At 46.6% G+C, this 27,828-nt stretch overlaps 1 protein-coding gene and 1 long non-coding RNA gene across 3 annotated transcripts in view; one reads left to right on the plus strand and one right to left on the minus strand.

Moving 5' to 3' along the window:
* The window catches only part of INPP5A (inositol polyphosphate-5-phosphatase A), a 183,018-nt gene that overhangs the window by 48,647 nt on the left and 106,543 nt on the right, over nt 1-27,828 (minus strand). For both annotated transcript variants that reach the window (XM_066190681.1, XM_066190682.1), the window contains exons 7-9: nt 26,534-26,586; nt 22,817-22,936; nt 5,997-6,081 (exon numbers count right to left, since the gene is read on the minus strand). In XM_066190681.1, the coding sequence (XP_066046778.1) occupies nt 5,997-6,081; nt 22,817-22,936; nt 26,534-26,586 (258 nt within the window). The remainder of the gene's footprint in view (nt 1-5,996; nt 6,082-22,816; nt 22,937-26,533; nt 26,587-27,828) is intronic.
* Nucleotides 136-4,420, plus strand: LOC136293752 (uncharacterized). Its single transcript, XR_010722259.1, has 4 exons — nt 136-372; nt 2,152-2,326; nt 3,425-3,589; nt 4,119-4,420. It is a non-coding gene; the product is annotated as an uncharacterized lncRNA (long non-coding RNA).

Consider the following 27,828-nt stretch of genomic DNA (forward strand, 5'->3'; position numbering starts at 1 on the left):
TTCTAGCCACAGTCCCTGCTGCACATTGAGCCCTCGTGCCTGCCGGTGCTCGAAGGTGGGCACGGAGGAGCTGCTTCCCAGATTCTGACTCCAGCACTCCCGCTCACAGGGGGAAAACTCTGGGCATGTGGAAAAGTCTGGTGAACACACGTCAGTCTGTCGTCCAGCAGACACCGAGCTGCCTCCCGCAGAGAGACAGAGAGACAGACAGACAGACAGACAGACAGGCAGACAGGCGCTGTGACGCCGGGGCGGGCTGCAGCGGACCCGGCATTAGGACTGTATCAGCCGGGAGCCCTGGTTGAGGCCGTTTTTCCACGAGCACGAAGCCGCGGGGAGCTGCCAACCCCGGAAAGCTGCCGGGCCCCGCAGGTAACGCTGCCCGGAGCTCGCCGGTGCCCCGCCAGGAGCTCCGCGCCCCCCGTGCCCGCAGCCCGCAGGATTCCCCGTGCCCACCGTGCCCGCCGTGCCCGCAGGATTCCCCGTGCCCGCCGTGCCCGCAGGATTCCCCGTGCCCACCGTGCCCGCAGCCCGCAGGATTCCCCGTGCCCGCCGTGCCCGCAGGATTCCCCGCGCCCCCCGTGCCCCCCGTGCCCGCAGCCCGCATGATGCCCCCCGTGCCCGCAGGATTCCCCGTGCCCGCCGTGCCCGCAGCATTCCCCGTGTTCTCCGTGCCCGCAGGATTCCCCGCGCCCCCCGTGCCCGCAGCCCGCATGATGCCCCCCGTGCCCGCAGGATGCCCCCCCGCCCGCGCCGCCAGCAGGTGATGGGTGGCAGGTGTGAGCGCTGGGGACGGCGCTGCCGGCACCGCTGTCGCCCGCCCTCACTGCCAGCTGAGGGCACAGCTGGCAGCCAGCACACGCTGCGACACCGCGGGGCTCAGCCCACAGACCGCGCGATTCATTAGCTTCGTGACGCCCGGCCCCATCAGAAAGCGCGAGATAATTGTATTTAATTAGTGTACGTTTTAATTACGGACCCGGCAGCGCCAGGCTTGATGAACTATCATCCCTTCCGTTCTGCTTTGTCACCGCGCTCGTGTCAATTTGCATCCGAGGCCGCGGGAGCTGCTCGGCGCGGCGGCCGAGGCCCCGTTTTTACAGTGTCATCCTTCACACGATGACGCCGGCGGGACCTCTGCCTGCTGAGAGCCGTGTCAGCCCTTCCTGCAGCCACAAATTAAAAGCAGGTTTATGGCCACATGCTCCGAGGCCCTCCGGGGCCCCAGAGGAGGCAGCCGGAGAACAATCCATTCACTCATCTCTCCCCTTATCTATGATGGAAGTAGAAACAATTGCATCGTTTAATTTACTATTGCAAAGGGGATATGGCTCATTGGCCCCTCGTTGTTTTGAAGATGGATTTAATTAACCTCCTATGAATCTTGCCAATACGTGTGGCAGCATCAGTACGGAATGAAAGATGTCAGAAAATCAGCTGCAGGGTAATGAGCATTTCTCAAGCTCGCTCTGCTGAGAGGACTCACGGCTCCAGAGCCTGGCCCCAGCAGAAAGCTGAGGAGCAGATTGAGTTAATACACTGCTGCCTGGCCTCTGGGAATCCCAGCTCGGCTTTGCCTTAGACTACTAAGAAGAGAGGTAATTGAATAATTCCTAGTAGCCACATGCATCTTTAACGCAGAGGCCATTTGCAATCTCTGGAAAATAAATAATTGCAATTAACTACACTGTTAAGTAAATATATGCAGTCCCTTGGGGAAGCAATCTGCATGCTTTTATAAGTCTGGCTACAATATAAAACTCATCACAATGTCCGGGAGAGCAATTTATAATGAACATTTAGCAGGTGCCTCAGATGTGTTGCTGCCATTTACCTACATTAATAAAGCTCTCCTTATTAGGCCTGAAATTGTATGCACTTTAATTTAACAAATCTTTATTACACTTTCATTTTACAAAGAATGTTGCTTCCAGCATTTCCTAGAAACATCTGAGCTAGTCAAGAACGTTAAAATCTTTATGAGAGGAAGGTATTTACAGTGAACTGTTTGAGATTGTAAAACCAATCTGGGATTTTACATTCTTTCTTAACTGGAATGAAAACATGATCTGAAACTTGTACGCTATTGATCTATTCCATGATATGCTGGTTTATCTGAGAAATAAAGCAATGTGGTTTTTCTCTTACAAGAATGGTTTAGCATCACTTTACTGCAGGAGGAAGGGAACCCTGTTACAGTTTTAAACTACCGGCCACCATGGAGCAGGACCTACTGGAGCTCACCACTTGACCGTGAATGACATGGTTGCACCTGATATCCCAAACGGGTCTGTGGGCACCTGCACATCATCACTGCCCAGGAAAGGTAAGTTCGGCTTGGTTTGGAATAGGGAGGCACAACTGAGTGAGCCCTCAACTACATACATTTGCTTTTTATGCCATGTCAGTATTTTTTAATGCAATGGAATTTTACTGGTTTCTCAAAGCAAAATTAGTCAGAATTTTTTTAAAAAAATAATTATTGTGTTTGCAACATCAAGAATGTGCAATTCTTTCATGCGCTTTTCCGGATGCATTCAAAGCATCTTCTGCAAATATTACTTAGATAATATTTACTTAGATAAAAATAAATATATACACACACAAATATTTGCACCTGACCAGACAGCCAGGTGGCTGGTGGTGTCTCCTGAATGCAGAGGACAGCAAGAGCCTCATCCTGACAGGTGACCTGTTTTTGTCCAGGGAAGCACATCTATACCAAGGAGGAGATAATTAAGTCTCCACATCCATCCATCCATCCATCACCTGACTACCTCACTTCAATCAGCTTTTCAAATCAGTGATAATTGTCTAATTAACTATTAATCTTTTTCATGACAATTACTAATGGATCATTTGTTGGCTGGAGTTTGCAAAGATCCTTCTTGGTGTCCAATGCATGGGATGAAACAAATTCAACTTAAAATATTTCTTCAGATTTCAGTAAGATCTAAATCATTTATTCAGATGTGAAAAGCTGTTCATCAGCTTTTATTTTGAACAAGAGATGTTTGCTCAAAAGAGAGCACAAAATATTATTTTGCACAAAATAATAGATGCCAGTAAGTTGTTTACATTAAAAGAAGAGGTAGAACGGCCTTGGACCCCTCACAGCACGAAACCCCATAAGCTCTGCAGCAGCCACCACAGCGGAGAGAATTAGCTTACTTCTTCCATGTGGTCACTCACCTCATTTCTCTAATTTCTCACCTCAAACAAAAATAACCTGACCTCCTCAAGTCTTGGTAATAAATTCCCTCATTCATCCCCCCACAACCTCCTGTTCCATTCTTACTCTTAACATGTTCAGAGATTTTATTCAGGTGACAGCCAGGTTGTCTTATTTCAGAACTTTCAAGAATGCAATGTATTACTATTTAAAGAACCAAAACACTAACTGATAATAATGATTAAATTTCAGGAACACCCTTCAAGTTCAGCCTACAGTATGCCTCACTGCTGCTGTAGATTTCTTTGAAGTCATCTCATCAAATCTCCTTTCTACTGAATTTTAGAAGACAGTTTTCCAAAACCAGAAAAAGTACCTTTGTCATAGATACAACGATAAATTTGCAATGTACTTCGGGTAAGTGCAAAGTTTACAGTGACCTGTGTTAGCTTTGAAAGGGGAGAGCAGAACTTTCGGAAAAACTATAGGAAAGCTGTCTCCTACATGAAGAAACATCACAAATTCATGTTTCTGTGAAATGCTGTGACAATACTTGTACTAGAGACACTGCAGAGAAGCTATAGATAAAGACTGGAATCCACAGTTGAACCAGTATAAAAGTTTGTTTCATTTTTTATATGTTGCAAACACTTCCACATGTGCTGGGAATAGAGATACTGGAAGACACCTGAAAGCAATGGGCAAATAATCAGAAAGCTGTAACACCCCAAAAGTAGCATTTTAAAAAAAATCAGTTGGCAAAACTTAGAATTTAAACAGCAGCAAATCCTCAGCCACCTTTAGCAATATAGGATTAAGTGAATTTACCTGGCTGGGAGACAGAAGATTCAGGTCTCACAGCACACCTTAAAGTGACCAAACCCCAAGGAAATGTAGATCTTTCTTCTGCAGTTACTGCCTCAGTAAATACATTTTATATCTACAGGGGTTATTTTTGCTGGCTGGAGCAGGGCGGTGTCCTCCAAGAGGCTGGACTCTAATGGAGGATTTTCTGGATGTTTTACAATGTTAAAGCACTGGCATTCACCTTCCTTAAAGAGAGAGGCTGTTCCCCCCGCTGGGCTGCACAGTCCCAGGGAGATGTGCCGGGACCTGGCCCCAGTGATCTGCCGAGGCAGGTCAGGAACCGAGCAGCAAACACACCTGGCACTGCCCGTGCGCCAGTGACAACCTCCCCCTGGAGGACTCCAACAACAGGAAAGCAGATTCTCCTAGCAAGGAGATCAATGTGACTTCAAATTAGAGCTCCTGTAAGTGTTCAATAAATTACATATTAATGATTTATAGTCTCTAAATTATGAATTAATACAATGTTTTTTGCATCTGATTTAGGACACTGCACATCAGGGTCTGGACTCCACATTCTGAACAGCTCTCAGCTTCTCCCCTTAAACGGCTTAATTGGGAAATTATTTACAAACACACTTCATTCTTTATGTTTGATGTAAGCACAGTCTGCATTTACACAAGTCAAGTATTGCTTGTGGCATCGCAGTGTTCAGCAGCTGTGGTCTCAAGAGGGAACTCAAAAGGTCAGCAAGGAAAGCAGAGATAAATTTAGTAACATACACAAAGATGACAGGTCAATGGATTAACCCGTACAATTCCCAGCATTAACTCCACTGAATAGTGCAGAGTGGTTCATTCCCATCTGCATGGGCACACGTTTCACTACAGAAGGGGCTGGGACAGCCTCGGGAGTGGGAGGTTCCCAGCGGAGCACAGGCTCAGCCCGGGGCTGGCACTGAGTGTTTGGGACAGCAGCACCTCTGGCTGCTCCTGCTGCTATTCAGCCACTGCCAGCTGTGCACAGCTGTGCCCACAGCACTCGGCCAGCTCCAGGAAACAGCGTACTTGAGTCACAGTCTTTACAAGCTACTTCATGAAGTGATTTGGGCCGGGATGTTAAACACGATCAGACCACCAAGTCCTATCTGGTACAATTCCTTCTAGAGGTGGCCTGTCTGATCTGTCACCCAGGAGCCAGCCCTGACTGCCAGTGCTGTATGCTATTAACTCCCTCAGGACTGTCCTGGTGCCTACAGGCACACTGAGAAACATCACACAACTATTTCTTACAGCTCTGGGGTCTGCTGACATACAGATTGATAAACTGCACCAAGCACGGAACACTACAAAACAAACTTACTGTGACTTTAGCTGTCCATGTATAAACTGCAAGTGGAAGTTTCTGAATCAACTTCAATTATGTTTAATTAACATTGCAGAGTAGCTGGGTGAAATTCTGATTACTGGACTATGCTACTTCTCAAAAAAAGCAACAGAAAATCTGTATTATTATTCTAGTGCCTTTTACATTCACACTGGCTTGCATCTGAGGTGGGAAGAATGAGAAAAGGAATTTGATTCATCTTCCAATCACACCTTTAGGGCACACATGCAGCAACATAACTGGCAGGGGTAAAGCACTCCCAAGAAGCAGAGTACTGTGTCAGAACCCCCTGGGTACACCTGACTTGCTCTGCAGATCACTCAGCCTCCATCATTTGGGGTTAGTGACACTATTTTGTTTGATGAGGATGAATTTGAAATTACTCTGATTCACCGTGAGCTATAAGGAGATGGCAAAAAACACAACCACACAATGTTAGTTACTTGTTGGATATTCCTGTTAGAAATAGTCTTGGTCAAGTCTGATGTCAATATTGACATTACTTTGTTAAGTCACTTTTAGGTTTTCTACTTACCTTTCCTTTTTTAGGAAAAAAAAAAAAAAAGAGAGAGAGAGAGAGAGAAATCAAACCTGGTAGCGTCTACAAAAGAAGAAAAAAAGAACTCCTACCTCTACTACTGCTTTGGCATCCAGTCTAAAGTTGAAATCTCCAAAGACAAAATACGAAACTTTCTCAAACCGCTGATCTATAATTCTGGAAAGAAGAGAAAACAGAACAAACCTGTCATTCAGTTTTACATACATGTAAGAATGTACAAAGACACACATATGATCCCTAAGCACAGTCTCAGAAATAATTAATGGAACCATGAAAACCACATTTTATACCGGACCAATATATTAACCGTATTTTTCAGTTGATTTTCTTTGCTTAGGCAATTCTATCTCCAGCCCCTGTACAACAGTGCATCTGACTTCCCAGGCCTGGTTGACAGAGCAAGCTGGGGGAAAGCATATTTGCAGCAGTTCAGACTAATCTTGCAGCAGTGGCATTTGGGGACTGTGGAAATCCTGAGGGTATCATGGAGTTCCTTCACGCCTTGGAAAGTTTAAGGATATGGCTTTGGGCTGGGCAGGTAAGAATTAGGAATGCTGAATTAGTGGCGAGTTCAGAGAAATTTGAGTTTACTGTGGTGTAGGCAATGTTACCAGTGTTGTTGGGTGCCTTGTGAACCACGTGAGAAGTGACACCAAGCATCCCATCTGACAGACTGAGCATCCCTGAGGGTCCCAGACTGGTTACAGCTCTCTGTGGTGTTCACAGCAGATTTCTGATGAGGCTGGAGTGAACACCTAACAAGTAATGGCTCCAGCTGTGAAGATTGACTTTTCCCTCAAGCCTTTGCTCAGTCCTACCCAGGGATATCCGGCATTACCATCCATCTTTCAAATCTTGTATTATTAAAAACTGTCACTATATTATTAGCAACAGTTGTGAGGTACTCTTAACAATACACAATTTTACAGCTTCTAGAGATCTTGGCATTTAGAAATCCACCAAGTCACGCTTATTTTCAAACCAGGAATCAATATAGTTAATCTCCTATCAGTGGCTGAGGAAGGTATGGAACACCCGAAATTTGACTGCCACAGCCACAAAGAATTTACACAGACAAAATGCAGAGAACCCCCTGAGAGTGCAAGATGTGAGAACTAAGGAAGGAGAGCAGGAAATACGCAGTGAACATTCTGGGAGCACGCCAACACGTAAGCAATTGCACTGTCAGAAACTCCAGGTGAGCCTGGGGCAGGGCCCACAGGGACAGGTAAAGCACTGTCAGGTGTAACAATGCTGGTCAGGAGGCACGGCTGCCCCAGCAGGAGGCAATGGTTCACACGGCTTTGCAAGTTCTCATGCATTACATCCGTGTATTCTCAAAGCTGCAAGGAAAGATGTCACATTGGATCTGTAATGAGATACTGCTTCTCCTCTGAAAACATCTCACAGTTTTTGTCAACAGTAATCTATTACGTAAGGGATATTATTCTATGGAAAAAGTTATGTGCATTGGGCCTAATACACTGATCATTTGAAGAAAACCTCTTGCACAGACTTATCTGTTTTCACTATGAAAATCTCCAATCCTCCATTTAGCTGACAGATTATTGCAGGCACTGTTAATAAATACTGCCCACTGTCAGCTCCCAGTGAGCCCTGAGAAAAACCTGTCACTCCTGACCTGCACAAAACATCAGTTTGATTAGTGCCCTCACAGAAAATTGAAGGGAAATGAGAACTTAAAAGTTAAACCATTCACATTGCCACAGTTTGCTACCACTATCATTGCAAAACCGGATCTGCAACTTACATATCGGAACAACAGACTTTGCTTTGCCAACTGTCCTGATTCAAGTATCAGCTTTGGCTCTGCTCATCGCCATTTGCTGCTGACAGAGGAATGACAGATCTCACAGGAATGACATCAAGGTCCATTGAAGGCCCCGTGAAACAAATTGGGATTATGAGAACCATGCCTGTGATTGAATTATGCAAAGACAGATCTTCCAAATAAACAGACTATTCCAAAACTAGGCTGTGAAAATGTCTCCAAACTGATGACCGACCCAACTGATTAGTCTGCTTCTGGTCAATTAATTAAAACTCAGCCAGAGTCCTGCACATGACCTGATTTAAACATGATTTGCATAAAAATCAACCCTAGCTCTACAATTGGTAATTTTGTCCAGTTTCTCCCGCTGTAGCTTGTCTTGTTGGACATTTTAGAAAGAGTGTCATGATAGAGTCCAAATGTTTCTTCTCCAGACTGATGCTCCAAGTGGCTTCTGACACATCTCTTCTCACAGGTGGTGAAAGTAATTCAGGTGTACAAGAAAATTTCCAACAGTGGCATAGCAAAGGATGCACACATTTGTGTACTTACTAAGTGATGTGGGGTTCCCAACAACGAAAATTCCTTTAAGTGACTCAACTTAATACATGTATGTCACCTATTGTCCTTGCCATTACTCACTATTAGCAAGGGGAACTTACTGTTAGTTCAAGAGTTCCCAAATCTCAGACCTCTTTCAGCAGTTTGGAACTCCGATAGCTCTGTGCTGAAACACTCCCTGCTGCCTAAAACTGCCTTCAATCAATGGCACAAGAACCAGCTTTCCCGATGTGCTTTCAGAGTCAGGCCCAGGTCTGCAAAGGAGATGGCCAAAACAAAGAGCACAGCCATGTCCCCTCCCCTGGGAACGTGCAGAAAAGCTGCCTGTCACTGCGGGCACTGCAAACACAGCCAGGCTGGCCAGGCACACGGCGAAGGTGTTAGTGCTGTGGAGAGAGCTACACAGAAGTCTTCTGTTCCTTGTGTTTCCATGTTCTAAGCCATAAATATGTACAGTTCCACATGTGTACAGGCAACTGAGAATTCAGAAGACAATTTTTTTTAAAAAAGAATGAGTGCTTGCAGAAAAAAAACTAGGAAGGCTTCCAAATCTGTGTCAATCTCTTTTGCTTTTTGTTTCTAAAAAATATCCTTCCTTTAACCACGAATCAAAGAGTCCTTTAAAAATGCCACTCAATGAAGTGATAAATCTGAACCACATAAGGAGAAAGCAGCCAGCCCGTGTCACAGTATAAATCCTATGGTTTTAGTGGGAGGACCCAGTGCCAATTCCTTTAACACCTTTTAGCAGCTCATCCCCAAAGGGTTTCAGCACACCTGAAGGCTCCATTCCTCCACAACTTTAGACGGCTTATGACAAAACAGGTGACTCAGTTAAAGATTTCATGGCTGCGCAGAAGGCACAGGTATTTCCCTTCCACAATTCCACATGCCAGCACACACAAGTCATCACCGCCTCTGCTGGCCACGCTGCTTGCTGTGACCCGTGCAAGGCCGCCAGGAGGGGACAGGGGTCCAGAGTGGATCCAAAACTTAACGCAAATGAAACGGAAAACTTTTCCAACAGATGACAGCCAGCCCTTCTTTTCCTGACAGAGGTCTTCATTTTGAAAAGGGTGGAAGAACACATTCACCCTTCTCTTCCTTTGCTCTTGCTCCAGAAGGAATCACTTATGGGAAAAGAATTTTTTAACATGTTTTAAAACATAGCAAAGAAAGATCTTTACTTCTGCGTGTTTTGGAAATCAATATAAAAAATTGGCAAATCAATCAATGTAACAAACTGGCAAATCAGCTGGACTGGGGAAAAAGCATCGTCCCATCTGGGCTTACTGCTGTCCCTGGTAAACCCCAGAGCATGCAACTATAAACACCAGGGATGATTTCTCTCCTACCAGGTCCAAAAACACAGAACTTGTAACTGCACAGGGAGTCCTTGATAACAGATTCTTCATGCCTGGAACACATTACCTTAATTATTTTGCCAGTTTCAAACTAATTCTACATTTTTAATTGATGGCACTACACTGAAAGTTGTCTGCACTGAATGGGTCAGTGTCTGTTTGTCTTCACATCATGCTGTATTTTGAGAAGTGGCAGACAAATTGAATGAAAGAGCCAAAGTGCTTTTCAGCCATGAAGGGCAGTAAGAGAAGGAAACATTCAAGCAACTGTTACTTCCAAGTAGAGTTTACAGCCCAAGTTATTCCCATGCTGAAATGTTGCGATGAGTTAAATCCAAAATTCATACTTTTTTTAAGGAGTAAACTTGACTGTCACTGCAAATTAATGCTAAATTACTACTGGAATTTCTTCGCTGCAGAATAAATACACAGAATTCTTATTTTGCTCTAACGACTGCAATTTGGCTCACTCTGGGTACCAGCAAGAGCTTTATGGGCCCAGAAAGAAGCTCCTGTGTTGCACTGGAGACACCCTCGCTCTGCTGGGTCAGTCAGGCTTCGAGCAACCCTCGTCCCCTAAGCAGAGCTTTTGGCCTGGCAGACCCTGACACACTGTCCTGTGACAAAACCATCTGTTATTCTGGGGGCGTCAGGTGAATTATGAGGAACCTCTGACCTCCCTGAGGCGGGCTGCTGAGCAGCCTCAGCCCGGGCTGAGCAGCCTGGCTGGGATGGGAGCGGGGCCGGAGCGACACGGGCCATCGAGGGCGAGGTCACTCTAGAGCCACGGCAGGAGCCTGTGCTCGGGGGCTGCTCTGGGTACCCCAGCTCCTCTGCCCCAAGGACACACGGCTCAGCTTGTGTGGAGTGCCAGCTACGCCCACTGTGAAGGGAAAGTTTTCTCAAAGCCACTCGGGACACGTCAGATCCCAAACAGGACTAAAACAAGGAAGAGGCAGAGGTTCCTCTTCTCAACACTACTAGAAATCTGGGCCTATTTATTCATTTCAGTTGCTTCGCAGAACAGGGTTCGGTGCAGTCCTAAAGTGAATCATTCTGTGTTATTTCAATCACTGAAATCTTTTTGCAATTTATTTTAAAGTACTCATTGTAGTAGCTAAAAATAAAGTCACTTGATGAAACACACCTCTTTTATAAATGCTGTATGGGGCACTGTATACATACTTCAAAGCACTGAAATTCAGACAGAAAATTATGGGATCAACTTCCCCTTGCTTTCATACTTTCCCCCTCCTATACTGTCGCCCCCTTCACAGAATGGGGAAGACAAGGAAGCAGTTAAATATCAGCAATTTGGTCATGGAAGAGAGCAGCTGAGCATGATTCAGTGTGACAAGAGGCACTGTGATTTGGCTAAACCATTTCTCAGGGCACTTTGTAAGGAGGATCAGCAGCATTATTCCTTTAATAGCCATGTCGAATGCAATAGCCAGCTGGGTTTTGTCCCAGACCAAGGTATCAGCATCAGGTCAGAAGGTAACATTCTGTTTACACGATTATTTCCTAAAGCACTTATCTTCTCTTCGGTGTGAAAGTTGACTTTTCTGTTTGTAAGGAGGCCTAAAGAATTGAGGGAATGGGAAAAATTAGCTACACTGAGCTGGATCTGAATGGCATTAGGTGGGAGGTCTGAGAAAGGCTGCAGTGACGCTCAGCAGGACACCTTATTAGCCGCGTCATCGCAGTTCATTCAGGCAAGCCATACCAGTGTCACCCGCATTCCCACACAAAGACAAAGTTCTTCACACAGTCTATAAACATGCCTCCCTGGCCAATTCATCCTAACTTGACACTGCTGAAAAGAGGGGCTTGAGGGTTTTGGTTTTTTTTTTTTTAAACACAACAGTAACATAACAAAACAAAACAAAAACCGTGCAGCTCTGCCAAGCAGGCTGAATGGGGGAGAAGGAGGGACACTGTCACATTTCTTGGGAAGAAACAATCCAAAGGTCAAGCCATACTTTATTCAGTGAGCAAATTTTTATAATAACTAAATGTGCCTAAGATAAATACCGGCTAATATGAGCACAACTTCTGGGGTAAGATACTATCCCTCCATAACCTATTTATTTCTGTGCGTTATCCACACATGGGAGTTTCAGACACAAAAGCTTTGACAAAGGGCAGAGAATTGAAGAATGGTTTGGGTTGGAAGGGACCTTACCATATGACTGCCTGTATAAAATGTCCTCTCCTAAGTGAAGGAGCATGAAGACCACAGCTAACACACTGAGACAAGAGGATCAGTTCAGCCCTGGTGTGACAAACCGCTCGCTTTGTTTACTGCTGACCTGTGCAGAGCTTGGAGCCACAGGTTCTGTTTGGAGTTGACCCAGCAGAAGCAGTGCTGGGCCCTGTCCTCCCAGGGGTGTGAAAATCCTCTCTCACAGGGGGTGCAGCGTTCAGGGAAGCCGTGGGGCACCGGCTCTGCTCAGCACGGGCACCCGGACCCTCGACCGTGTCCATGGCAGGAGTCACTGCGCCAAAGGCAGGATCCCCTCACCTCTCCTGTCCAGTCAGCATCTCACCCCAAGAGGCAAAGTTTAGAAAAGCGACTTGGCCATCCTGTTGACACAAGCCAAGAGCTGGCTGGAGGTGGCAGGTGACCTGTGGATAACGAGGTCATACACACCTTCTCCAGGATCTACTCTGCCAGAGGTGGAAACAGCTCCTGCAGTGACTTCTGGTGGAAAGTTAAGGAACGACAACACTGAAACCTGTCTGCTGCTGCAGCCACGTCAAGGAACTGAAGATCAAGACGATGGAAACAGTAGGTTTAGGCTTACACCAGCCCAGACCATTCGGATTTCTGCTGTTCCTATCTGCATGGCTTTTTCTGTTTTAAGCTTTACTCAGAGATCAGCTCAAACACCTGCACCTTGAGAACCCTCCAGCAGAGGTTTCAGAGACAGCTTTGAAAGAGAACCCTGTCCTCTCTTGTGTTCTACCTCCCTTCTGCAGCTTGCACCCTTCTGCAATTTCAAATACATGTTTGGAGGCAAATTCCAGAAAAATTCCCATCAATTCTGAGTACAAGTTACCTGGTGACTGATAGTTTAAGTGTGCCTCAAAAGCCATAATGGAAGTGCCTTCATTGGCATGCCCAAGGTGGTGTAGTGCTGTCATTAAAAAAAAAAAAAAAAAAAAAAGTTTATAATATTTTTGTGCCTTGTTCTTTCTGATATAATGGCTAAAACCTATTAGTAGCACTAAAATATCTCAAAAGGTCAAGCACCATACAGCAAGATGAAGGGAATTGTCAAGAAGCTTAGGCAATCATCTTAGCACTCCAGACATTTGCCAGGGCTGTTTAACTAATATGTGATGTTCACTTTTAATTTCAATATAGTGCCATTTGGGCAAAAATGTTGTATTTTTTAATTAATTACAATGTCAGCAGCTATTAAGATTAAAAGAAAGACCACATCAATAATAAATACTTAATCCAAAGAAAGGATTACAAGAAGAGCAATAAAAATCAATTTTTAGAGCTGGAAAATTGTGACTTTTTCCTCACTTGACTGGTATTTTCATTATATTGACAAACCCATGATCTTACCTGACACTGACATTCGCCTAATGAAATAGCAGCCCTGGATAATGATGTAAGGACTTGTCAATTCTGCTACAGGACAACACAGCACTACAGCACCGGCGGTATCATACAAAGACATTTTCATGCTCTTCAGCTGATACAAGAGAAAACTACAAGAAGAAACCAGAGAAACTGTCTGTCTTTCTGAACCTTTGCTTTATCATGGAATATTACCACCCCTTCCACGTAGTTTCTGAGCTCTTCAGTGCTGGTGACACTGGTGCCCAGCAGACAGCAGGTAACTGCCCTCCTATCTTTCTGCATGAAGCCCAAGACATCCCAGCTCTTGCTTTTTGTTCCGCAGGGCTCAAACGTGGAGAGGAACGCCAAAATCCTGCGGTCACTTAGTGTCAAAAGCACAAATAGTGAGACAGAAGTAACCAGGGTATGTGGCAACAGGATACTGATCCATTGCTAAGGCTGAGAAAAGCATTTTTTGTGACATATCTAGAGAAACTCAGCCTAAAGACACTGCCTGTCCTAAAGAGCTCATCCATAGGAACGGCGGTGCGATGGTTAAGGAATTTTGCCAGATTTGGGTCTTGCCAGACATAAAACGAGCATCTTTTCCAGCTCCATCTCCTGTGCTGGCTGCACGGGCAGCAGATAGTGACAGGACACAGGACCGCTCTGTGCTGTGCCACGTCACCCACAGAGAGCTGCCAGTGACGGGGACCTGCAGGCTCCCACCACCGGGCCTGGGTAACAGCTGGGCTCAGGGCCACTGTGAATTGAAAATAAACCTAAATGTTTCCAGAAAAGGGCAATGCAAATGGCTCAGACCCAGAGAGAATTCACTAACAAAGGACTGAACAATGCTCGATGCAGAGAAAAGCTCATGAGCAACCAATTTTACATTATCCCTTTGAAAATCACACTACAGTGGAGTACCAGAGCTAAGAGAGGGAACAAAAAAGGGGTGAGGACAGAAACGTTTGAAGTGTTAAATAGAAGAACCCTCTTTCCGAAGAGCACGGCGATCAAAAAAGTTCAGAGCTGTCAACATTAGGTTTGAACAGTGAGAATTCTAGGGATATAGAAGCTCCCACTTCCTTGCTGGAGTGAGAAACTGACTCATCTTGGTTGCATCTTAAGCCCAGCACTGATGGGATGAAGACAAAGAAGCTCCACAACAGGTGAGGCAGCCACATACCGCCCTATGCAGCCCGGAACAGTGTCTGCCCAGCCAGCCACAACCTCTCCAGCTCCTGCACAGGCACAACCAGCGGCTGCAAGTGCTCTCCCTCCCATCTGAGTATTTCCCAGCTAGGGATGATCCGAATCTTTCCAGGACATGGAACACAGGATGCAGAGCCCACAGCCTCCTCCCACAGTGCTCCCACCTTACGGGAGTCAAAATCTCCAAGGTGGCTACTGGCCTGCGCCCACAGGCTCCAGTGGGAGCAGAATGGGCTCTTTCAACCGTTCTCCATTTTATAACCATCAGCTCGCAGCATCCGCTCGCAGCCAGCATCGTAAATAAAATCACAACAGCAATTTATTTTCATTTCTCTGCAAATGAATAAGAATTGGATCAACAGCCCATATAGATTCTTCTTAATTGAATCATTGAGATTTGAAAAGGCACGGACAACAATGGATGCTGATGTCAGTGTCACCTTTAGCTGGACACTAATGACTTATGTTTGTCCAGCTCCAGGCCCTCTAAGGAACAAATTACAGTAAAGACAGAAATATGCCTCAAGGAGAATGTGACACTCCGCACATTCTCATATAAAGCCACTTTCTGAGCAAAATCAAGCAGGCAACAAGTTACTTGCAGACCTTTAATTTTTAAGAGGCATTCTCCTTCCTTGCATCACATGTTTAATTACACATGCTCTCCTGGGAGCGGGGCTGTTACAGCAAACCCAGCCTTGCCTCTGCTTACAGCACTCACATTCTGCTACAAAGACACAGCAGCCGACAGGGCAGCTCCAGGAGATCCTGCCAATGGAAAACAGGCAAAAAGGAGTAGAGCCCTTAGGGGAGATGGAGGCTCTGGGCGCCACAAGACTGCCACGATCCACACCCACACTGCTGCACAGCGACTGTGTGGGCAAACGACTGGCTAAAACCTCTCCAGGAATCCTTTACCTGCAGCATTTCTTCTGACAGAGCTGCAATTCTATTCACACTGGCCAGGTACAGCAAAAACTGACGTAGTGCATCTACTCTATTTTTTCTTTAAATGACACCTTTCTCTGTGATACCTGCAAGGATCTAAAGCTCTGGATTTTGGATTTCAGATCGTCACTTCCAAACCTGGTACTGTTTACACAGATTTAACGTAAGAGAAAAATCAGATATTTACCATTTGAATAATGAATACTGAAAATTTATTACAACCTGTTCAGTTTATAATGTCAAAAAGAAAAGAAGAAGAAGAAAAAAAAAAGAGCTCTAAATGCTGAAAATAACAGAATAAAGGCAAAATTACTGACTAGAATGACCAAAAATTATCGTTCACTTAATACGAAACTGCATTTATTGTGTCCTTAAAATTATACTAGTGTGTGCTTTCCATTACAATGCATCCCAGTACAAAAATATTTCCCTGCTAAAAAATATAACCTAAGTAAAATTCACGATATGTCTGCGCAGAGAGGAAGGACACACGAGTTGAATTTTTGACAAGTGCATCAAAGATGCCAAAGCTCAAGCCAGCAGAAAAACAAGGAGCAAGGAAAAGTGACTTTGCCTGTATTTGACAGGCTGAGAGTAACAAGACAATTTTGCTGGATTTACTCTTTAAAGAGCATATTATCCAAACACGCTAATTTTGAGAGCACTTAACCTTCCTTTAAGGGGGAGAATGACTGAATATTAATGAGCTGAGCTTCGGGTGTTTAATGAAAAGCTGTCGATTTGAATGTGATCCAGGGGTTTAAACCTTTGTTAGAAGACATTTGGCTGGAAGGTTTATTTGCCCCGAGAGTGCTTTCTATCTGAATACACAGAAATTTCACTACTCATTTGAAGGCTCATGTTAAAATCACTGTGGCAAAAAAACAAAGTAAAAACCAAACCAAACCAAAACAAAAAAATCCCAAGCCCTCCTAAAGCGCGCTGCTTTGGGGATCTTCCCAAATGACCCAGATCTTTAGAGCAAAGTTTTCCTTTGCCTAGAAACTAAGTGGCTTTTCTTTTGCTCATTCAGCTGCTAGTTCTGGGAAAAGCCCAAAGAGAAACATTTAGATTGGAGGGGTCTTTGAGAAGAGGTGACAGTTGACTGATGAGCATCCATAAAATGACAAAGAATAGTTGTGTGGAGCCGGTGCATCACATCGCCTCTCCCTGGGAAACTAATTGCTCTGAATTGTTAATAGTAACATTATTTTTCTGGCAATCATTTCTTTTCAATACTCAAAATCAGCATGAAACAGCTCCTTTGACCGGACATAAAAGTTAAATGTCCCAATGTTGATCAAATTAACTTCAGCTATGTGACAATGGACTATATTTGTGAGAAAATAATGAAGGGCACAAAGGGGAGCTTTATGCCAAGATTTCACAGTTGTAATGTAAAAATGTTTCTGTTGAACTAGGCCAGGGAACATTTCAATAGGAAAACAGAAGAGCACTGTCACTTTCATTAAAAAAAAACCACACTCATTTTATGGATCTCAATGCTCGAGATAATTTCAGGAAGTTTAGATGGCTGGCACACCAAGAGCCAGGGATCAGGCTAACACCTCACGTCCTGTCCTTCCCAAACTCTCCTTTCCACTCTTGAAGGGCCCCATCCTGCCGTGTTTTCCTCATTCCCCAGCCTGGCTACTGCATTCATACGCTTCTCCCCATCAAGTGGCTACAGGACACGACTAATATGCCAATACAGTTAATTAATATGAAATAAGCATTAGTTACAACAGATGCATGAAAAATGAAACCAAACTATTTTCCTCTCTTACTGTCACCTACAGCTTACACCCTCCAACTACAGAAAACACACACAAAAAAGTATTATGCAAATACGGTTACCTGGCATGGGAATTTTTATCCAAAATGGTCTTTGAAGATTTTTTTTTCTCCTCACAAAACATAAAGCAGATGTTCTTGTCTCATTTTAAAGCAAATTCAGTTTTGACTGTAGACCTGTGTCTACCTGGAACAACATAACTGACTTCTGGGGGCTCAGTCTGGGTTTATACTGATGCTCTCAGAGATTCATTACACACCTCAATTTTCGACATATACGCCGTATGTATGTATTTGTAAAGATACAAGCAAATATTTGTTCAACAAGAGTGTGATTCCAATCCTCTTGGTCTTTAAAGCAACAATCCGACACCACATCTTCTCCCTTGCCAAACGGCAAATATTAAACGCAGTCTGGCTCAGCACATACCAGCGAGCTGCCCTTAAAAGTGTTCTTCTTTCTACTTAATTCATTTTAATGCTATTAAAGCTAAATCACTTCAGGATTAACTTTATTAAGGCAGAAGCTTTATGAAAGCGAAAAGAACAAACCTTTCCACTCCTCAAACATGCGATTAGGATTACTAACAGATTTCCCCAGGAGAAAACTTCTAGCACAACTTTGTATCATTCCCCCAGTGCTTTTTTCCTCGGTTTTCCCCCACCCTCCCCCTGCTCACCAATGCTGTGACGATGTACAGCTCTTTGCTTACGCATTAAAACTTTGTGACTAAAATAATTCTGGAGATAGCAACTTCCCCGGCAATCCGAACAGTTAAACGGATCCATTTGAGCTCTATCTGCAAACCCTCATCTGGTTTGCATCCCAAACTCCTGTGGTAGCTGCTGCCCAGATAAAAGGCTGTACATAACTCATGTTTATGAAGATGCAGCGTGAACACAACTGAGCTTTCACTGACTCCCACAGTGACCTAAATCAACTGTGAGAAGGTGTTTCTGTTTCATTCAGTGAAGGTTTAGCTCATTAAACTGTTTTCCTTCTCAGCATTGTTCATTGGGTTTGAACTGCATCACTGTTAAATGCTCTTTAGCAGTTTAAAGGCTTTAAAGGAAAAGACTTATCAGTCTCTGTTTTTAACAGCACTAAATCTGCATTATTAGTTCATGCAGATAAGGGGATTTGAAAGCTCAGCTTGAAACCTCTCTCTTCTGTATTTATCTGACACTGCATAGTTCCAGTAGCTCAGCTGGAAATGTAGATCTATGAAGCTTTAAAGAGAGATTAAAGCCAAGAAAAGAAGTACTTTTCCCCCTATAGCTGCTCTCACTTTCCCTTTTCCTGCTGTCTGAGGGAGTCCTGGGGGACAATGGCCAAAGATGGTTCCCAAAGCCCCTGAATGGGGACACTGTTGGTGGCAGCATTCATTCAAAGTAAGCTTCAGTGTATTGTCCTCCCCAATCAGCAGATCAGAATAGAGTGTGCTGGTGGCTGCCAAAAGGTTAGTCCTGCCGATGAAAGGGGCTTCCCATTATTCACTGCGCTACAGAACTCCCCCTTTGTGCCCGCCAGCCCATCACTGCACTGTGGAGGTCCGGATCTGCGGCTGGCTGCTCCCTCAAAATGAACAATTCATCCGCGCCGAGCCTGCTATGGCACTGAGCAACCCCAAACCCGAGGGCTCCTTTTCTAAGGACGGCGGAATTGGGGCAGGTTTTGGCAGTGTCACATTTTAATGATATACCGTCGTGACATCCCTGACCCACGGCTGACACGAATACTGCGGTCTTATTACCTTACCCTCGCCAGGGCATCGTGGGAGGTCCGCAGCCAAAATTAGCTAATGAAGCACACTGTATGCTGCAAGCAAGTGTGAAATAAACAATGCAAAAGGTTGCACAGGTTTCCCTCATGCAAAGCATTAGAAAAGGAGAGAAGACCAATGGAGCCAAGAAAAAATGGAATAAAAATCCCATTCTGCTCTATGAAACAGAACTCAAGAATATGCACCCCAACTGCATCGAGAGCAGATCCTGATCTTCCGGAGTCCGTTCTGAAAATCTGGGATCTTTTACACATTTATATATATGCTACCTATGCAAACCTTCCAAGCGCCTCCAGCATTTTCAAATCGTTTGAGCAGGTTTTGCGAGTGATACAAGAGCAAGGCAATACTGGCTTTTCCTGTTCACCCCTGGATCATCCCAAAGGTGATGGTAACATCCTGTTTGGAGAAATTCCTGCTCAGCCCCCTGCTGGGGGAAAGGCAGTCTCTCTACTGTCCCACCTACCCGCCCTTACAGGACAGAAAACCCACGGAGAGGAAGGAAACTTGAGAAAGAGACCAACAGGAAAGGCATTTACACTCCACTGCAACATCTCAGAACCTTTTCCAGTGAAAAGCTACAGAGGGGAAAACGGCAACGAGACATTTTCCAACACATCAGCTGCATTGCACAGGAGCGCCTGTAACTCCCAGGCCGCTGCCAGAGAGAGCCAGAAGAGCGGAGAGCCGCCCGCGGCCAGGGATCCCTCAGGCCTGTGGCACGCACAGGGAGCCGTGAGCAGCTGCCGGGCAGCAGAGCACAGCAGGCTGCCTTGGGCACCAGAGCACAGCAGGCTGCCTTGGGCTGCAGAGCAGAGCAGGCTGCCTTGGGCACCAGAGCACAGCAGGCTGCCTTGGGCTGCAGAGCAGAGCAGGCTGCCTTGGGCTGCAGAGCACAGCAGGCTGCCTTGGGCACCAGAGCACAGCAGGCTGCCTTGGGCTGCAGAGCAGAGCAGGCTGCCTTGGGCTGCAGAGCAGAGCAGGCTGCCTTGGGCACCAGAGCACAGCAGGCTGCCTTGGGCACCAGAGCATAGCAGGCTGCCTTGGGCTGCAGAGCACAGCAGGCTGCCTTGGGCTGCAGAGCAGAGCAGGCTGCCTTGGGCACCAGAGCACAGCAGGCTGCCTTGGGCACCAGAGCACAGCAGGCTGCCTTGGGCTGCAGAGCACAGCAGGCTGCCTTGGGCTGCAGAGCAGAGCAGGCTGCCTTGGGCACCAGAGCACAGCAGGCTGCCTTGGGCACCAGAGCACAGCAGGCTGCCTTGGGCACCAGAGCATAGCAGGCTGCCTTGGGCTGCAGAGCACAGCAGGCTGCCTTGGGCTGCAGAGCACAGCAGGCTGCCTTGGGCTGCAGAGCACAGCAGGCTGCCTTGGGCACCAGAGCACAGCAGGCTGCCTTGGGCTGCAGAGCACAGCAGGCTGCCTTGGGCTGCAGAGCACAGCAGGCTGCCTTGGGCACCAGAGCACAGCAGGCTGCCTTGGGCACCAGAGCACAGCAGGCTGCCTTGGGCTGCAGAGCATAGCAGGCTGCCTTGGGCTGCAGAGCAGAGCAGGCTGCCTTGGGCACCAGAGCACAGCAGGCTGCCTTGGGCACCAGAGCACAGCAGGCTGCCTTGGGCTGCAGAGCACAGCAGGCTGCCTTGGGCACCAGAGCACAGCAGGCTGCCTTGGGCACCAGAGCACAGCAGGCTGCCTTGGGCACCAGAGCACAGCAGGCTGCCTTGGGCTGCAGAGCACAGCAGGCTGCCTTGGGCTGCAGAGCACAGCAGGCTGCCTTGGGCACCAGAGCAGAGCAGGCTGCCTTGGGCTGCAGAGCACAGCAGGCTGCCTTGGGCTGCAGAGCAGAGCAGGCTGCCTTGGGCTGCAGAGCAGAGCAGGCTGCCTTGGGCACCAGAGCACAGCAGGCTGCCTTGGGCACCAGAGCACAGCAGGCTGCCTTGGGCACCAGAGCACAGCAGGCTGCCTTGGGCACCAGAGCACAGCAGGCTGCCTTGGGCTGCAGAGCACAGCAGGCTGCCTTGGGCTGCAGAGCACAGCAGGCTGCCTTGGGCACCAGAGCACAGCAGGCTGCCTTGGGCAGCAGAGCACAGCAGGCTGCCTTGGGCAGCAGAGCACAGCAGGCTGCCTTGGGCTGCAGAGCACAGCAGGCTGCCTTGGGCTGCAGAGCAGAGCAGGCTGCCTTGGGCTGCAGAGCACAGCAGGCTGCCTTGGGCTGCAGAGCACAGCAGGCTGCCTTGGGCAGCAGAGCACAGCAGGCTGCCTTGGGCTGCAGAGCACAGCAGGCTGCCTTGGGCTGCAGAGCACAGCAGGCTGCCTTGGGCACCAGAGCACAGCAGGCTGCCTTGGGCACCAGAGCACAGCAGGCTGCCTTGGGCAGCGGTTCCCCCGAGGCCAGGAGCGCGCTGCCCTCCCCTCAGCCAGCAGGGCACTGCCAGCCATGCGGCCCCGCCTGAAGGCTGCCCGGGGCAGCAGGACGGGGCCCAGCGCCCCTGCCTGGGCTGGGACCCATTGCTCACTCTGGGGAAGGACAAGGGTGACCCCAGCCGGTGCCCCTCGCCCAGCCCTCGCTCCAGGGAACAGCAGCAGTGGTCCCACGGTCACTGGGGGTCCCGTGGTCACTGGGGGTCCTGTGGTCACTGGGGGTCCTGTGGTCACTGGGGGTCCCGTTCAAGAGTCCTCTGAACCCAGCACCCTGGCACATGGCCGCGGGCGGCAGGGACAGCACGCTAAGGGCTCTGGTTCTGTACTGCTCCCAGGCTCAGCAGTTTGTTTGAAGCTCCCCATCATGCCATGGACTGCAGTGTGTGCCACGGCTGCTCTGAAGAGACACGTTAAAGCTCCGTTTCTCTGTTTCTCAGGCAAACATGGCACCTCCCAAGAGAAATCCCTGCTCACCCTGCCAACACACCAACGCCCACACACAGACATTCTTCTCTTACTCAAGAGAAAGCTGTCTTTTTCCTGACTTATAACTGGGGCAGCCGTAAATTTCAGGCTGTTTTCGTGACTCCTCTGTATTGCGCCACTCATCAGATGAACCAGCTCTGAAATATCATTAGAACCCACAGGGGTATTGACACCAGTGGTGACTAGACACAAATGCTGTGTTGCTGCTGAGATGAACTGCCTGCTCTGTGCGGAGGCACCCACAAGGAGAGGCTCAAAGACCTGCATTTGTTCAGGTTGCAGGAAAGTTGTCTACGTGAGGACTCCGTGACTGGCTCTGTCTGTTTGGTAGTTACAGAGAGGGAAAAGCCAGGCTTTGTTCAGCAGTGCATGCCAAAAGATCCAGGTGGTGGACACAAACCATTTAGAGGAAAATTCTGGCTGGATAATAGGGACAGAAAGTTTCACAGCGAGGGAAGTCAAACACAGCAAAGGCCCAGAGGAGCTACAAACCACCACGCTGGAGCTGCTCAAAGCTCACCTGGACAAGCTGTTGAAGCCAGTCCTGCTCTGAGCAGGGGGATCAGTAAGGGTCTTCCAGAGGTCATTTCCAACTGGAATTATTCTGTTATTTTGTAACTGAAGACGCACTCGAATGGTAGCTTCATTAGAGTCCACGTAGTCTAAAAATAAGCTAATCTACCTAACACATTCAGAAAATAAGTGGAGCTCCTCCTCTGCAATTCTGGTGACCTCAGAGTGGCTCCCCAAGGTCAGTAATTTGGCTTTAAATAACAAGCGTCATAAAGTGATCTGCAATCAGCACTGTCTAGAGAACTCTGGTGAGCAGTATCCACTTTCAGAAGACAGAATAAAACCTCTACATTTCTGAGTGTGCCGTTTGAAACATCTTTCATAGGCTGCTTATGAACACAGAGATTGAAAGAGGCCAGGAAAGGCTAATACATACCTATCAAGTACATAGCCAAGAGCCTTATGCCGTATTCCTGAGTAAACCGATGGGCTTGTTTCCCAAGCAATTAAATTGGAAGCATCATGGAAAAGATGAATGTTTACCAAGTCAAAGGCACTATGACAAAAAAAGGAAAAAAAAAATGATTCAGGATAAAAGAAAAAAAAACATTTGTTGCATCAGCAAAGCATTCAACACAGCACTTACTGTATTCACGCTTATGTTACCTTAAAATTTACTCACAAGAACTGTGCAGATTAAGCTATCATGATCAGAAAATTGTCAGACTGCCATCAGGCTACAGCTCATCCACAGGTAAGACTCCATCAAGCCTTTTACATAAAGGATGTATAACATGAAAATGAAACGCTATTTGTCAGTAACAATTCCAGAAATCAGGCAGTACCCTCTCACTGAAATATTCTTTTAAAAAATTGAATGTGTAAACAAACAACTTCCAGTTTCAAAGCTGCAGCTAAGTGTGGAGCAGAACCGTGGCTTTGCAACAAACAACACAAAAAGCTACTGAGAGGAGAATGTTACCGACATTAAGGCCTAAATCACAACACTGTGCCTCCCTATCTGTCCCCGTGTGGAGAATGCTGAGACAGCAGCAGTCAGTACACACACCACTCCCACCTGCTGCTTCCCTTGGGCCATGCCTGTGAGACCACAGACGCACACGTTTGTTCCGGGCAGAAAAGCCCCCTAAGCCCACCTGCAGCCTGCCAGCCAGCACAGGGACAGGCTCCGGCTGAGGCAGACACCAAGCAGAAACCCCAAGCTGTGCTCAGGGCGGTTTGCCAGACCATGGCAGGGTGGGGAATGGGCCTGGACACAGCAAAAACGGCAGTGAGAACAGTGAGAGCACGGTCAGACACAGGACACACAGCACAAAGGGCTCTGCCAGAGATCCTGGTGAAAATCTCTGGCTCCAGGGAGCAGCACATCCTGTCCAGTGGACCCACAGTTACGGGGAGCAGTCCCACTAACCTTCTTACAAAGAGATAATGATCATGGAACTGCAAAACACGACAGTTTGAGACACCCAGTCCTGTCAGCCTGAAGGGTGAACAGAAAGAGTCCCTGTAGGACAGGGAGGGTCCCATGTCACCAGCTCACCTGATGTGTAGAGCAATCTATAACCCAACCCCACATGTCTAAAGTGTGTTTGCTCTTAAAATTTACTGATGGGGAGTTTCCACCTGCAACTGCCTTGTCCTTAAACTCAATTTTCATCATATTACCTATTTTCCTGCAAATTAAACTGATTTCTGCCCCTTCTGCAGGGCTGACAGCAAGCATTTTCCCTGCTGTGGTCAGCCACAGTTTCTCACCCCCTACCCAAACCCTTCCACCACTCCTGATCTCCTGTCCTCTTTCCAGCACACCTAGAGCACAGCACTCAGAGCCAAACAGAGCACTCTATCACAGCCCCTGGCACACTCACATAAATCATTGCCTTCTCCCTTCGTGTCCTTCACAGGATCCACCTATTAACACATCTCAGAAAGATAATAATGATCCATATTCAATTCCTTCTCCCTTGATCCTTTTCTGCACCAGGGGTAATGAGTCAGTTATTCCCAAAATAGTATTGGTGCGTTTAAATTCTCCTCTCAAAGTGCAATGCTTTGCATTTCCCTGACTGTCATCTTCCAATACTACTTCCTGGAAAATATAAAAATGATTCTGACCACCGATATACTTGCAAACATTCCCAAGGTTGTGCCCTACCTAAATACAGTACGTGCATTCTCTACTCCATTCTCCCTAGCAAATGTCAGCTATGCACGTAAACTATATTTAAGACGAATGCCATCAGTGCACTACCTTGCACCTGCTAAAACACTGAGAACTACTGGAATAGAAACAAACACCTTCACCTTGTAGTCAAGATACTAAAAAACACCCCAAAATGAAAGTACATGTAATTATGCAGTTCTCTTTCATTTTTGCATAATGTGAAAACTCACGAGTGCCCCTGGATTCTTTAGTTCTTTATCCACACCAAAGGAAAGTTAATGAAGAATAATGGATTTGAAAAATCTGGATTCACAGAGAAACTTAACTGGGGCAGAGCACTGATCACAGAGGAGGGAAAAGGACAACTCTCTGAAGTCTGTTAAGGTCACTTTTCAGGGTTTTTGGGAGCCCCCTGTTTTTGGCATGAGGTACATTCTGTAACAATGTCTTCCTAGGTAGGGAGAATGGACAGTTCAAGGACTCATGCAGAAGTACTAACAAAAAGTGCCTGGGCTCTATTTTTATTGACCTATTAGAATGTAGAAATGCATTGATCAAAAGTCATGGTTTACAAAATCAGTTTTCACAATTATGAAAATGGGCAGAACTTTGTTCATAGGCACAGAGACTGGGTGCAAACACCCATCACACCCTGAAGAGTCACATTATGCACTCAGACTCCCTTAGGTGTATTTCCCATAGTATTTCACTTCCATTCTTCAGGAATTGTCCACAGTAACTCGCCCCTTCAATTTCCCATTAGAAACATGTGACACCTTGTTTGATCATGTGGATCATAATTCCCAATAATTCCAGACAGAACTACCACCATGGCTCAGCTCCTTACAGCCTAGGAGAAGCTGTGAGGTTCCCCATCCTCACTGCCCCACACACCCTCGACAGACACTCACCCATTCACTACAGCCAAGGACTGTCCTTTTCTAATATCCCCTCACAAGACAATATTACATTTAAGTCTGTCTCTGAAGAACATGTTTTTTCTTGGAAAGGCCTAAAAAAAAATTCATGCTGCTTATTCAGCAGAGAGGAAATCCCAGAGGACAGAAGAGACAGAAACTAGGGAAGTCATGACACAAGAGCAAAGGCCAGATTAGCATCTGATGTTAATACCCACTTCTGCAATTATCTAGTGCTGGAATCACACCCCACACATATGGATCTGGAAAAACTAACATGAACCTACATTATCACACAACTTCCTGCCCAGGGTCAGAAGCCTATAAAAGGAAAAAAACGGGTACCTTTTCTGTTTTCACAGACTGCTTAATTAAATAAGCAAGCTTATGGCAACAAAGCCAGAACACTGTTCAGTACTCAAAAGTCAGCCCATGTGAATATTCATGAGATTTCAAAATCAAGGTCTCAGTTATAAGACATGAAACAACCACACGAGGGAGGGAAAAGTGTTGAACGTTCATGTACACGTAGGTGACTATAACACAGGTAAGCAGTAAAGACCAAACTGTGACTACATGGTAAAAAAGCAAGGTCAGATTTCCAGGTAGGCTCAGAGAAATCTGAAGGAGTGCCCCTAGAACAAGCTCTTTCTGCAGAAGGCCCAGAGGTGAGGGCTGCACACAGCCAGGCGTGGTGCCTGCCCCAAGGGAGACGCTGCCAGGCCCCAGCAGCACCAGGAGTGGAGGCAGCAGCAGGGCAAGCGTCACCTCCAGCTGTGCCCCCGTGCCCTGCCCACAGCACTGAGCTGCCCCTGAGCCTGCCTGCTCTGGCTGCACGGGGCCACAGCCGTGCTGTGAGTGGCCATCAGCACCACATCTGGTTTGCATCAGCACCATTCACTGAGCACTCCGTGTTCAACAGACAATAAAGCGACTGTGTGGAACCCACCTGCTCTGCGAACACACCAATCTACACAGGAACCTTCCGGAAATAGTTAACAAACATACATACAACAAATCTAATCAGAAACAACTTAAAGATGCAACTTACCAATCAGTAATACACCATCGTGTTCGAATGAAACCTTTCCTGGACCACTTGCACTGAAAAATAAGTGAATAAGAACCAATCACCTTCGGTAAAGATTGCTGTGAAACTGAAATGTACTGACACAGAAAACAGAATGAAGCAGAGGTCATCCATACACTATAACCAAGAAGCACTGAACACAAACTGAGGTACCTTTAGAACAGATACTGTGTCTTCTATAAATCCTGGAATTAATTATATTTTTGGTCCTGTAGCAGTTACAAACTTACATGTAAAATTAATAAAAGCCCTGGCAGTCGTTTATAGATGAAAGATACCCAAATAGGAAAGCTTTCCAACTATATTTATGCTTAGCTTAAACCAGCAAATTCTTATTGCCTATGCACAAATGTTTTCTTTGTAATTTTACCTGAACTGTAAAACATCATCAGAGATTTACATCAAATTAAAATGAATGAGATCTGCTAGAAAGCTATTTCTCTTGCTGAGCCAAGCCACCCAATATTTCTACAAAAGTTCAGAATTTAAAAAATGGTAGAAGATTCCATTCATCATAATGGCACCATTGGCAAGGAAGCCACAGTTCAGCCTGTGCCCATACATGTCACTTAGGATACAAGAAGGGGTTTTCCAGCACCACCTCCCAGCCACTGCCACAAACTACAAACTCCCATAAAAAGATCTGATTCTGCATCCTATTTATTCCCTGCTAACAATGCTTGTGTCTGGGCTAACGTGCTCTGGGAGTGAATATTGCACCACACAGGCCTAAATCATGCTGCCGACGGTTCCGTAGCGAAAGACCCATATTGTGAATAAACTGCCAGTCCCAGGAGAGCATCCCCAGTCAGAGGTCCCACTCCCCAAACCCCTTGGGAGGCACTGGCCAGGTGCATTTATTCTCCTCTCTGCAGACAGTCCGCAGTCCTAAACACTGCTGAGACAGTGAAGGGGCTCGACAAACCAAACCAGGCTGTCTTAAAATGAACCCCAGAATCACAGACTGGCTTGGGTTGGAAGGGACCTTCACCTTGTCCCCACTCCCCTGCTGTGGTCAGGGACACCTTCCAGCAGACAATGTTTCTCCAAGCCCTGTCCAACCTGGTCTGCATCTTCTGACCACCCCTCACTGAAAAGAGACCCTTCTCCTTAGGCACAAGCACAGTGACTGCAGCCAGGATCAACCAGAAACGCCACCATCATAATTACATTTCAAATAATAATCTACTTTATTGCAATTTTTTTAACAGTGAAAAACTAGCCTCCTCTGCAGGTCCAGCAACTACTCAGGGGAT

The sequence above is a fragment of the Chamaea fasciata genome, unplaced genomic scaffold (genome assembly GCF_029207755.1).
Source record: "Chamaea fasciata isolate MVZ Bird 193981 ecotype frontalis unplaced genomic scaffold, bChaFas1.0.hap1 SCAF_9, whole genome shotgun sequence".
Taxonomy (NCBI): Eukaryota; Metazoa; Chordata; class Aves; order Passeriformes; family Sylviidae; genus Chamaea; species Chamaea fasciata.